The 14,228-nt window shown below is 41.3% G+C and overlaps 1 protein-coding gene across 1 annotated transcript in view; it reads right to left on the reverse strand.

Annotated features, from left to right (window-relative positions):
* LOC110163999 (protein Niban 2-like) overlaps nucleotides 1-14,228 on the reverse strand; it is a 53,176-nt gene that overhangs the window by 22,630 nt on the left and 16,318 nt on the right. Inside the window, 2 exon segments of the mRNA XM_055153382.1 lie at nucleotides 430-534; nucleotides 4,269-4,384. Coding sequence (XP_055009357.1) covers nucleotides 430-534; nucleotides 4,269-4,384 — 221 coding nt within the window.

The following is a 14,228-nucleotide window of genomic DNA, read 5'->3' on the forward strand; positions in this document are numbered from 1 at the left end:
AAAGGGCAAAAACATATCCTTGAATCCTATTGGTCAGCCTAGTGTGGGTTATAGTGGCCCCGACCCATAGCAGCCTCTGTTTACATGTGAAAAACCGAGCCGTTTCTAATGGTCAAATTACGTCTTTAGTGATACAGCGGAGGTGTCAAAACACGTCTTTAAGGATGCAAGGGGGGTTGTCAAATGTCGTCTTCATGGGGGAAAGAGTTCAAGTGGCCATGATTATACTGTAGTAACTGAGTAACACGTTCTGATCAACCCCAACCTTGACGTCCAGTATGGACTCCAAAACATTAAGTTACATGACCGCCACATCACACGCAAATCCTTAATAGAAGTGAGTGAAGTGAGTACGTGTGAGGAAGTGTAACTAGACCTGTGTGTAAACGTGCACTAAAAACCTAACCCATGCTACACTGAGAGTCGTACCAGCATCCAGCTGCGGAGCCTCTGCTGCAGTTTACCCTTGAGCTTCGGCCCGATCACACTCCTCAGGTCCGGGTGCAGATCCTCCATCACCAGGTTAGCCAGGATCTAAGGGAAACATGACACACATTTGACATCAACTGTTTAAAAAAATATCACAAAAAAACCCCAAAAAGAGTAAGTCCATCACTGGGTCAAATGAAATGTTACTACACTGGTGCTCTCCGAGGATCCAGGGGGTGAGTAATCTAGAAGAAAATAGAAGAAGATCCAAAGCACGCTGACTCAAACTAAAAGTCCTTTATTTATAAGTGAACATGAAAACTTTAAACCTTTCTTTACCATTTTTCTCCTGCTGTATTGACCCATCCTTCAATTTCACTCTGGCAAACTGTCACGGAGCACTGTCACATACAGGATGCTGACAGACTACTTTAAACTAGAAGGTTTGTCTTGCATTTTGTTTACTTTCAAAGTGCCACTAAGCATTGATATGCATTTAATTATGATCTACAAACTCCAGTGTAACGTACTCGTGAGCTGGGACAGTGTCTGCATCTGTGTGTCGAGTTTACAGTGCAACAGATCACTTTAAATGACAGAATGGGCCACACAAGCAAATTCTGAGAGGAAATAATGGTCTGGATTTATATTAATACTAGGGATGGGCATTCGATTACATTTTCTTAATCGATCGTCGGGAGAATTAAAGATCGATTATCGATTAATCATGAACTTTTTTTTATATTAAAATTATCATCATTTTTATTTCTATCTGCACTACTAATCTGCATAAATAAATTCAACTTTATGACATATAAACTGTAACCACTCTAGCCCGTGTGAGATTATAATGTGTTTAATGCAGTTTTGCACAAGTCCCACAGAAACAAAATTTAAAACCTCATGGCTCATTTGCATAAACTAAGCGAAGAAAAAAAACAGCTCTTGTGCGCTGATGTGGTTCAACTTCTGTCGGATTAAAGGACACGACTCAGTGGAATACAGGTTAGTGTGACCATATTTGCGTTTGTCAAAACGAGGACACCGTACGGAGGGTGGGGCCTCGTCATTGACATCAAGCGACTCTTACCTGGCAAAACGTTTTTAATGTTTTCGGTGTCCTGGTGAGCTTTTTCCCACTGGACACCGAAACATATGTGCTGCTTTGTACACTGTGCACATGGCCTCACACTTGTCCCGACAGGAACTGAAAGCGTGGAATTTCTTGTACAAGTCATCGTTAAATACACATTTGTGCTTCGGCATGTTGCAGACTGACCCACTGTCTGTCTGCTCGCTCCTTCTGAGTGCAGAGAGACACATGGAAGTTTGGTCACCGTACGCTACGCACAGCAACCTACATTCGGCTTGTCGATTAAAAATGAACGTAATCAATGAAATTCTTAATGATCAATTATCGATTAATCATGCCCATCTAATCATGCCCATCCCTAATTAATACAGTAAAGACAGATTTGGCAGATTTGGTAAAGACACTTGTTTTAACGATAGGTGATTAGAGCTGTATGATTTGATTGACAGGGCCGTGGTGCTATTGGCGAGGTGGGGCACCCTGAAAATATAATGTTAGGGGAAACACCGAGACCTACTGAGCACAAACTCTAATGCCACAATCTCACAACAACACATCTAACCAGGCCTAAATCCGACTCAACTCCTCATGACCTCTCCTCTACACATGTTGTTGTGTATCTGCAGTACGGCAGTGTTGTGGTTGTTGGCTCTCCCTGAGCTGAACAGGGGCCACTGTCTGCCCGGTACAGAGGGGCTCCAGGGGCTCCTCACAGGAAGGGCCTGGTCCATAACATGTTGTTCACTACAGTCCCACACATCCACACAGTCACCTGCCTGAAATAACATACATGTGTCTATAAAGACCAGCAATAAAAAAGCAGACGGGTGACTACAGTGACAGCAAAATATTTCAAAAATACTGAGAAATGCAGATGACAGGCCTAAACAGGAAAGTTCTGGTCTGCACAGGCCTGACACAATAGCACATTTTGAAGTACGATATAACAGTAAACAATAAACTGAATGCCATTATGCCACTAACCCCATCCAAAATACTCTTCTAACTCTAACAGCACAGTTAGCTCGAGCTACAAGAACAAAATGATGATGATTAATCCACTTTACAGCTTAAGTTTTCAAAAAAGTACCAAAATAAGAAAACATTAAAAGAAAAAGTGCTCACCATAAATACTGACCCCCAGAAATGATTGTTGCATCATTACATCATGTATTGACTGATAGGCCCATGTCTGCAGTCCACATCTGTAAACACTCTCCTAATCTGACCAAGTCAACACAGAGCAGCACACTTCCATAACAGGAGTATTCACCATTCATATATGACGGCATTCCAAAAGCTGCCACCCTTCCATACATGAGCTCCAAAGCATTTCAGTGGGAGAGCTTTAGCCTCCAAACATCAGCAGGGCTTTTGGAGACTGACGGCCACTCGACTACACAAAAGTAACCTCAGAGCTTTGGTAGAAAACAGGACCACCGGTAAAACTGTTCATTAGCATCAGCACTAATGGCCACATAATAAACATCTCACTGGACAATAAGGCACCAAACGTATAATGACGTCAACAGTTCAGTTTTACTTTGAGTTCACCAAGCACCACAAATCCTCCATACATCAATGAACTTTAGACACTGGAGAGGAAGTTACTACAACAACAACTACTGCAACAACAAAAACAACAACTACTACTACTACTACTACTACCACCACTACAACAACAACAACAACAACAACTACAAGCACAACTACAACAGCTACAACAATAGCTACTACAACAACTACAACTACAACAAAACCTACTACTACAACTACTTCAACTACTACTACTGCAACAACAACTACAAAAACAACAACTACTACTACAACAACTACAAACAGCAACTACTACTACAAGAACAACAACAACAACTACTACTACTACAACAAAAACAACAACTACTACTACTACTACCACCACTACAACAACAATAACAACAACAACTACAAGCACAACTACAACAGCTACAATTACAACTACGGCAACAACAATAGCTACTACCACAACTACTACAACTACTACTACTACTGCAACAACAACTACAACAACAACTACTACTACTACAAGAACAACAACAACAATTACTACTACTACATTGAAAACAACAACTACAACAACTACTACTACAACAACAATAACAACAACGACTACAACACCTACTACTACAATTACTACTACTACTACTACTACTACTACAATAGCTACTACAACAACTACACCAAGAACTACTACTATTACAACAACAACTACTACTATGACTACAGCAATAACAACAATAACTGCAACTACAAATACTACGGCAACAACTAATACTGCAACAACTACTGCTACTACTAGTACTACAACAACAACTACAAACAACAACAACTACTACTACTACAACTACTACTACTACAACAATAACAACTATGACGAGAACAACTACAACTGCAACTACAACAACTACAACGACGACGACAACTAAAACAACAACAGCGACTACTACTACAACAACAACTACTACTACTACAACTACCACTCCTACTACTAGTATTCAAATCTAAAGAAATACTAGAACAGTCTATAATTATCAATTTTGTCGTTTTAAATCGAATGATATAGGAAGTTAATATAAGTACAAAGCTGTGTGTGCAACAACTCAAACACCTCACTCCTGTAAAAGTACTCATGACTTTTTAGAGACTTTATATTACCATTCTGTTTTACCATAAAAGTATAAGTATGATGACAGTTTAGTGGTTGTACCTGGGGGGGCGTGCCACACATCTGGTCCCAGCTGCCGTAGTGCCCTTTGGCCTGACGATAGAGCCGTACACTGTTGGTGAAGGCTGGAGTCAGGACTGTGCTCTCCTCAGGCAGACCTACAACACAAGATCACAATCGTTCAAATGTTCAACACGATAGCATCTTTTTGGCATGAAATCTATCAGCTCTGACATTAGCCTAGTAAATAAATTCCAATTTCACTTTTGGACGCATGAACAAAGTGACTACCTATTATATCTCCTCCATCTCCAGATCTTGAATCAAAGCACAACATAGTCATGGGGTTCAGCTAATTCTGTATGGGTGCCATTTTTAGGCCTTTTTACCATTTAAAAGATGTGATATTTAGTTTTTAATTGTTAATTGCTGTGGCCTACTATTATATCGAAAGTATCTGAGCAAAATGTGTCTTGCCCAAGTATAGATATATTGTAGAAGGTCAAAATAAGTCCTCTGTGAAAAGCAAAGTAAACTCATCAAAGAGTGCGTATACATGCACATCAGTATGCCGGTTATTAGCCATATTCCGGTTCTGTCAGTATTCGGGTTACTGTGTTTACATGCGCGCTGAGAAACCAGGACACTCATATTCCTGTGGACATGATCAAATGGAGTATCCTGGTTTCTTCTTACAAATGTGCAAGTGCAAAATAATAACTTCATTTACATTAATAAACCAGGAAAAATACAACCAACCATGAGCTCTTTTAGCGTTGGAAGCTCGGGAAGTTTACCAGCGTGAGGAGCTACGAGATCTCCCACAATCCACTGCACAGATCAAACCGAACAGATTCTTCATTAAAATCTTCTGCATAAATAAACTCAACTTTACAACATATAAACCATAACCACTACAGAGCCACATCAGCCCGTTTGATCAGATAATTCAGCTTTGATCACATTTGTTTACATTTTAAAGAAACAAAACTTAAAACCACTGCTGATAAAAAACAGTTTGCTCCTTGTGCCGCTGATACAATCAGCTTCTGTTGGACTAAAACAGGGGTTCTTAACCTTTTCAATCTTGAGGCCTGACTTTTTCTGAACAAACTAACCAGGGGCCCTATCTCATATTAAATGCATTATTTTGTGCTGGTTGTGGGGCCCCCAAGGAGCTGTTCCTGGACCTACTTTTTGCCCCGGACCTATGGCTAAGAATCACTGAACTAAAGGACACGACTCAGTGGATTATGTGTGTTCTTTTTGTGACAGAGGAGGTGGTAATGATGATGAGTCTGTTCTGTGTGTGTGTTGTATAGGAGATAGTTCATGTTTTAGCTTTTCAGCGATCATACGCGTGCAGATCATACAAGTGCAGATTCGTGTGCAGGTTTAGTGCAGCTCTTTATTCTACAGTCATTTCACTCATCTTTGGTCACTTTATTTATGTAAATACTGTTGTGGTGAAAAGACTAGAAGTGTTTGTCTTTTTGGACACATGCACACTCAACTTTATGTAGCAGTAACCGGGATACTGTGTATACATGACACAGTATCCCGGTTACTATCAGAATAAACCAGCTACAGTATCCCGGTGTCTAATAACCGGGATACTGAAACCGGGATACTGCGTTTACATGCACCATGAAGAAACCGTGATACTCAAAAAACTCGATCATAACCGGGACACTGATGTGCATGTATACACACTCAAAGGGTGTGCAAAAGGTGAATGAGGAATAACTTTGGACTGCTGCAAATTGAAATTAACTAGTTCTGTTTTTGATATTTTTAAGTCAAAATTAGGCATATCACTTTTAAGGCACATGTTTTGTATTTAAAAAAGAATAAATGTTAAATAAGCAGTTGAGCAGACAATAGGACCCTTAAATAAAATGGAGCATTTCACTAGCCTGGTGACGTCCCTGCTGCCTGCTCACAAACCCTGTGGAGGATAATAGCATGTTTCTGGCCTCTGATCACGAGCCTACCCCTCTATTACACACACACCACACATCATCCCGAGTACAACAATAAGTGGTGCGTCAGACGTCTATATTCAGAATGAGAACACGCTCAGGACAGCCACCCTCATATGTGTCATGTCCCCAGACAGGAAGACTACAGCGTGTCCACAGCGTCGCCACGGTAACCGGACCTCCTCGACGACGGGACAATGGCACCCGCACGCACGGCAACCGCTTGTTTAGGGAAGTTCTCTCTTATCATGTGTTTGGATGGAAATAGACTGAGATGAATGACCTGCATAGGCAATGTCAACTCAAGCAGGTGTCTGACCACTCAACTGTGCACATCTCTGTTGTTCAAAGGTGGACCTGGTTCATGAGCCTGAATGAAAGGCTAATGTGAGCAGCCTGTTAAAATATGCATTAGTTATACACAAACAATGCCACTTGGCTCAATTCCTGTGATGAAAAAAAACCTGCTCACATGTATAAATGTGTTTTCAGAGAATACTTCATGCTGATTGGGCAAAGCTTGATGACTGGGGATGGGTAAATGGGGGCGTAACGATATCGAAGTCTCACGATACGATGTCATCAGTATGAACCTATTATAGCGATATCGTGGGAAAGCTCACAATATAGTGGGGAGGCCCAGGATTAGGGATGTAACAATATCCAAATCTTTCGGTACAATATTTTTACGATATACATCTCATAGTACAATATTTATTGCGATATTTTGTATATATTTAACATGCTACTTTTTCCTCTTAAAATGACTTGACAAGACTTAATCCAAAGAACTAAGACTTAAAAGTGCTTACAACTATCATTTCTTCATGTAGTCTGCACTGAAATGGAGCAAAGGATCCGGCCCTCCAAGACCTTTAATCTGGCCCTCGGCTGATTTTCTACTAAAATATTTTAATTATATTTTCTATTAAAATATTGGTAATTTTCTGCGGTGTTTATCACAGCAGCGTCTCCAGTGTCTCTGTACGTGGCCCCTCCCACCAGAGCAGCACAAATGAAGACTTGTCTCTTTCCAAGGACGATCGTTTAAAGGACGATCGTTTTGACTGTTGACCGTGACACCCTCATCAGAAAAATGTCCAACATGAGAAAAGTGGAGCCGAGTGCAGGATTTTCCACAAAAAATGGACTTAATCCTATTTGCCTAGTTCATGTTAAAACATTGTGTTGGAATTGCATTTTTCTTAAAGTTTCAGGTTGTTAATAATATAATATTTTGTAAAAGATTTCTGTAATAGATTTGCGTTTCCCTGCACAAATATTTGAACTTACTGTTATTTTTGGGGTTTAAATGCCATGAGTTTTCTGATCCAGCCCCTTTGGGATCAAAGTAGGTTGGATATGGCCCCCAGACCTAAATGAGTTTGACACCCCTGATCTATGTAGTTCCCTCTGTCTTTTTTTAGCTATAACTCTTCATTTAAGGGAGTTGTAATTTGATATATTGTGATGGTCCACGATATTATTGTGAGAACTTTCATGATATGATATCACAATATTTTGGTTACTGTTACATCCCTACTGGGTAACATTAAGAAGTTGTCGATAGGATACACAGGCGATGATATGATACCATATCTCGATACTGTGAGCTTTTGATTCAGTATGATACATTTCAAATTGATTTGATATGGTTTAATAAAAAATAAAGGCTAAATCATGGCTGTGATACTAAAAGTCTTTAATAAGTCATTAATCCACCGCTGTAAAGTTCATATGAAACACAAACATTTTAATCAAAACAGTGAATATGTCAAATGTCATATAAACGAGTTCCTCTAAACAAACAACAAAACTGTAGCACTGCAACAAAATAATTTTGTAAAATATACCAAATATTACTCTTGGCGATATATCAATACAGCAGCCCAGGATATCGATACTGTATCACCACATTAAACAATACAATATATCGATAGTTCAATATTTTTGCACCCCCCTATTCATGACAGTGGAACAAGCATGATAAAACGAGTTGGGGAAAAAAGCCCAGACATACAAGTGCTTCCTTCTACACGTTTTTCATCACTCATAGTTTCTGTGTGTCTATATGTGGTGTAAAACTCTGGAACAGTCTGGATACACGACTCAAGCACTGCCAAAATATCCATAAATTCAAGTTGTTCTATAAACATATGGTCTGGTCACAGTGTATAGAGAGTGGGTCTTAATATTAGAACAATACTGTCTTCTGTAGTGCTGCTTTATGTTTGTTGTTTTCGCACCATTGCTGATATGTGCTGTCTGTTACCATTGTTGGTATCTTTCATTTTCTTTATTACTGCAATACAGTTCTGTTACCAAACTATACTCTTTGTCCGTACTTGTAAATAGTTCATATAGTTCAATATAAAATGTCTGAAAATTTTGAAAGAAAGATCGTTGTGTTCGATTAGAAAAGGGGGGTGGGATTAAATACATTTTCTTCTTCCCACTCTTTTTTGGGCTAATTTTTTATATTTTGTTGTTATTTCTGTGTTGATTTCATTATGTTATGTGTTCTATTGTAAAAAAAAAAAAAAAAAAAAAAAAAAAGTAACTTTCTTACTTGCCCAAAATAATATACATAAATTCAAAATAAACAATAATAATAAAAGTGTGCCAAAGTACGAGTGTTGTGTTGCTGCCCTGTGAGTGGACCAGTCACCCAGAAACTGAGCCCAAATGCAAATGTATCTCCCTGCACAAGGTCAAAATATGTGATCTAAACACTGAGCACTCTTCTGTGGTCAGAGGCATGACCTCTGAGTAACAGCAGCTTACTGTGCATTTTACAGGCCTAATATAGATTGTACTGAAAGAGCCTGCAGCCTGTGGTCAGACACAGAGCCACATCTGACCAGTACAGTGGCAGACTATTGTTCTGGGTGGAAGTCTACCCTTGAGTGTTTAGGATACAGCACTTCCTCCAGTCGCTGCCTCAGGATCAGATAAGCCTGTCCTCCCTGCAGGTCTGTCTGGGGTGAGCTGCTGCCCAGACGCTGTACACTGACTGTGAGTTGAAAACAGATTGCAACATTTACAAATAAACACCACAGAACACTGTACTTAGTATAAAACAGGCCAACCCGCCCTGCATAAAGTGTCAATCTGTGTGATACGGTCTGCTGCTCCGCTCTGTTCTGGTCAGTCTGTTTGGTCTGGGGACATGACTCATGGTGCCCTGACAAAACCAGGAAGTGTCTGGTCCACACACAGGAAGCAGCTCTCACTTCAGAGCTCTGCTTTGACCACCACACTGTTCTATGAAGCCTTCTGGGAGTTTACATTGTCCAAAAATTAAATAGATAGCAGCCCAAATATTCTCTACATCTCTAATATTCAGTAGGGATTAGGTTCAGTATTAGTAGATCACCATTTAAAATCTCTCACTCAAATAGTGCTAAAAGCCACAATTCAGGCCTTTCGTTGTATTCCTTTAAAACAGAACTAGTGGTTCCTCTTCCTGTTCTCATCACAAACAGACCTGGATTTGTGTTTTGTTTCATTCACACATGTTTAACACAGAAACCGCAAATTTAGCCTGAGTTCTTCTCTCAAACAGAAAACACGCTGTTCCAACTTGTGATGTCATGTGGTAATACAGGAAGTGCTCCACTGTGTTTCTAAGCTCCATAGACCTTCACTAGAATCATGGATCTATTAAAATAACTGTATAGGTTATTTTAACCCATACAGTTAAAATAACAGTATAGGTTGTAATGTATTACTGTTAAAATAACTATATAGGAGAAAGTTGTTTTGCCTCCACACACTGATCTGTTGGACACAGTGACAGAGTGAGTCCACTGGTCCATAGTCTCCTGCTGCAGTGAGACGTAGATCTGAGTGTCGTTTGCAGAGTGGTGGTAGGACACATCATTGCAGCATGGCCCAAAGGCAGGATGGAGAGATTAAACAAAAGAGAGCCAGGATTGACCCCTGGGGCACCCCACAGGTCAGGGCCATGTGATCTGAGACAGTTTCCAATTTCAACAAAATACTTCCTGTCTTCTAGATAAGACTTGAACCAGTTTAGTGCAGTACCAGAGATGCACAATGAGACAAATCCATACAGCGCAATATAATCACAAACATGCTCGTGTTCGGTTGACAGGGACTGACAGGGCACCTACAGTTTTGAAAAAGGTCAGATTTTGTGTTGATTTTAAACTATTTTTAGACCATAAACCTTTCCCAGCTCTTAAAAACAGCTTTTTAATCGTTCGCTCCGGCTCCGCTCTAGCTCCTCCCGCTCTGATTGGTCAAAGCGATTGCCATCTGTCCACAGGAGAAAAGAGCACTACTGTGCATGTTCAATGGGCAGAGAACCACCAGAAGTACCTCGCTGGACTAAGATAATCTGCAGACGTGCGACACTGAGCTGGACCCACTGACTTGAATGAGCGGCCAAGTTTAGACCAAGGACTTGACTAGAATCATTTGGATAAAAGGAACTGTTAACTTGAAAACTACCGTTTCATGACATCACAAGGTGGAACAGAGCATTTTGACACTTGGAGACTAGATGAGATATCATGCAAAGTCATTTTATCTGAACCCGACACACAGTGCTGAGATATCTTCTATGTCGACAGTCAAATGCCTCAGTATCATTAAACTTGTCACGTTTGGGGCTCTCTGCTCCATGGGACATTTACTGCAGGGACATTTGTATACATGACTTTGCACTGAGTGATTTATCAGATCAGGTTTTCACATATGACCATGAAAGGACAGACAGTGAAGGATGTGAAGCTTAGTTTGGCCGTATCTGCAGATCCACAAGAGAACCATGACCTGTCTAATTTACATAGACAATTTGATTTACAAAATATATTTATCAGACTGGAGCTGAGTCCAAAGGCAAAGTTCAGTCCTCCCCTCAGCTATGGTTATGAGTTTTGTGGAATGACCCGAAGGACAAGATGGCAGATACAAATGTTCTCTTAGAGACAGGGTGAGAAGCTCATTCACACAGCAGGAGCTTTGTTTCAGATGCCTCCTGGACTCCTCACTGTGCAGGTGTTCATGTCCCACCAGGAGCAGGAGGCCCCGGGGAAGAGCCAGGGCACACTGGAGGGACTATGGCTGTGACCGAATCTCCACCCTAGTCCTAATCCTCTCCACCCCACCACTAACATCAGAACAGTTTATTTAGACGTGTTTTATTCACAGTCAGGATCAACAGAGCCGTAAACCAGCGCTTCTGTCTGCTGCAGTCGCATTGTGTCAGGTTTCACACCTGTCGCTGAACACCATTGTTTTTCTGACTCTTGTAATGCATTGTGGTCTATATTGACCACTCTAGAGACCACCGATGCCCACTCCATTTCAGGGTGCATTATCGGAAATGTTGAGTGCACTACTTTTTCAGCAAAGTGACAACACGTGTGTTTCACGAGAGGTTATGTCTGTAAGTATCATGTATTTGTACAGTTTGAGCAATTCCAGCATCATGTTAAATGTCCATAAACAGAATGATGTTAGAATGTGATCAGAGCCTCTCCAGTACGTACGCTCACAACAAAAGAACCAAGTGAACAAGTTAGTTAATGATAGCACAGCATGAGCCTTGACGTTAGCTGTAGATACCAACAACTAAGTTACTATAACAGTAACTACTATAACAGGCTAGCAACTCTGCTTTTGGGAAACACTTTGGATAAAAGTATCTGCTAAGTACATAAACATAAAACCCATGGCCCCGTAGAACTACGGCGATGTGGCCATGTCAAGAGTCATACTATGCTATCGTTAAATAACTTGTTCACTTGGTTCTTTCATTGTCAGCGTACGTACCGGAGAGGCTCTGATCACATTCTAACATCATTCTGTTAATGTGCATTTAACATGACGCTGGAGCTGCTCAAACTGTACAAATAAATGATACTTACAGACACAACCCAAGTACAGCGTTAAAGTATTTGTCATGAATGCAGTTTTTTTTTTGTATCCAAATGATGCACTTACAGCAGAACTACTACTGTGTTGAAAATAATGAAAGAAGTAGGCAGTACAATATAGTTTTTTTGTTTTGTTTTGTTTTGATTAAGCTATTTTGAAATGTAAAACAATGCACTGCACAACTAAACATTTTATTACGCGATGTTCGGCGGCAGCTTAGCGTTTCAACTTGAAGTTCCTGTTTTTACTACTCGGTTCAACCACAGACATACAAACATCTATACATGTCTATGGGTTCAATGCAAACGTCAATGTACAACTCTTACTTTGACACATATGTTAGATCAGATGTTGACAGTTCCTCATGGAAGCTGTTCCTGTCCATTTATGTTCCGCAGACCGACGATATTGATAAACAGGCCTGTTTATCAATGCACTTGAACTCTCCTGTGAACATCACTCAAGCAATAACACACATGACTTTAGAACATCTGAAATCCAGCTCATCTCATTAATACCTGCACTGATAGCATTCTTTTAACTGACTCTGATGGTAGTGCAGCTAATGTGACCTGACCTGACATCAGAGTCATATTACAGCTGCTCATGTGTGGGAATCTAAACACTAGTGTGCAGTAGTATGCAGTAGTATGCAGTAGTATGCAGTAGTGTGCAGTAGTGTGCAGTAGTGAGCAGTGGTGAGCAGTGGTGAACATTAGTGTGCATTAGTGTGCAGTAGTGTGCAGTGGTGTGCAGTAGTGTGCAGTAGTGTGCAGTAGTGTGCAGTAGTGTGCAGTGGTGAGCAGTGGTGAACAGTAGTGTGCAGTAGTGTGCAGTAGTGTGCAGTGGTGAGCAGTGGTGTGCAGTAGTGTGCAGTAGTGTGCAGTAGTGTGCAGTAGTGTGAAGTGGTGATGAGCAGTGGTGTGCAGTGGTGAGCAGTGGTGAACAGTGGTGAGCAGTGGTGAACAGTGATGAGAGGGTAGAGCTGAAATGGGGAATTCCCACCATGAAAATCCAAGACTAAACACTGCCACATGTGAAGAGAGAGGAAACGAGAGAAAGCGAGGGGAAATGAGAGGGAGAGAGAGATGGAGGAAAGAGAGATAGTGAAAGATAGAGAAGAGAGAGAAATGAGAGAGAGAGAGAGAGAAGCAAAGAGAAGGACAGAAAGGACAGAGAGAGGGTGGGGGGAAGAGGGAGAGACAGAGAGACAGTCTCACACACACACAAGAGAGGAAGAAAGACAGGGAAAGAGACAGAGAGGAGAGAGAGGGAGAGACACACACACACACACATATATATAGAGAGAGAAAGAGAGAGAAGAGAGAGATACATAGAGACACACAGAAAGAGAGAGAGACAGAGAGAAAGGGAAAGACACACACACAGAGGGAGAGAGCCATAGAAACACACAAAGAGAGAGAGAGAGATGAGAGAGGGATGCATAGAGAGAGAGATACAGAAAGGGAGAGAGAGAGAGAAAGAGGGAGAAACACACACAGAGGGAGAAAGACACAGAGTGAGAGAGAGAAGAGAGAGAAGCATAGAGAGAGACACAGAGAGAAAGAAGGAGAGACACACAGAGGGAGAGAGACATAGAGAGAGAAGAGAGAGATACACAGAAAGAAAGAGGCTCATCCTGGAGCACAGGAGCAGTCCATGAGCACTTGAGCAACAGAGGCCCACATCTTCCACACCAGACCAGAGCCACGGTGTAGACTGTGCAAAGAGGCTCCTGAGACAGTCCAGCACAGAACTGCAGGTGTAAGACACTGCAGGGAAACAAACATGGAGCCACATAACCAAGTGGCGGGCATAGTGTACAGAAACATCTGTGCAGAGTACAGGCTGGAGACCCCAGGATCAAGGTGGGAAACACCTCCAAAGGTTGTGGAGAACGACCGAGCCAAGATCCTGTGGGACTTCCAGATACAGACTGACAGGATGGTGATGAACCAACCAGACATAGTGGTGGTGGATAAGAAACAGAGCAGAGCCGTGGTGGTGGACATCGCAATACCAAGCGATGGTAATATCAGGAAAAAGGAACACGAGAAACTAGAAAAATACCAGGGGCTCAAGGAGGAGCTGGAAGGCATCAGTGGTGCCTGTG

The sequence above is a fragment of the Boleophthalmus pectinirostris genome, unplaced genomic scaffold, assembly GCF_026225935.1.
Source record: "Boleophthalmus pectinirostris isolate CB_2022bp ecotype Guang Dong unplaced genomic scaffold, ASM2622593v1 HiC_scaffold_18, whole genome shotgun sequence".
NCBI lineage: Eukaryota > Metazoa > Chordata > Actinopteri > Gobiiformes > Gobiidae > Boleophthalmus > Boleophthalmus pectinirostris.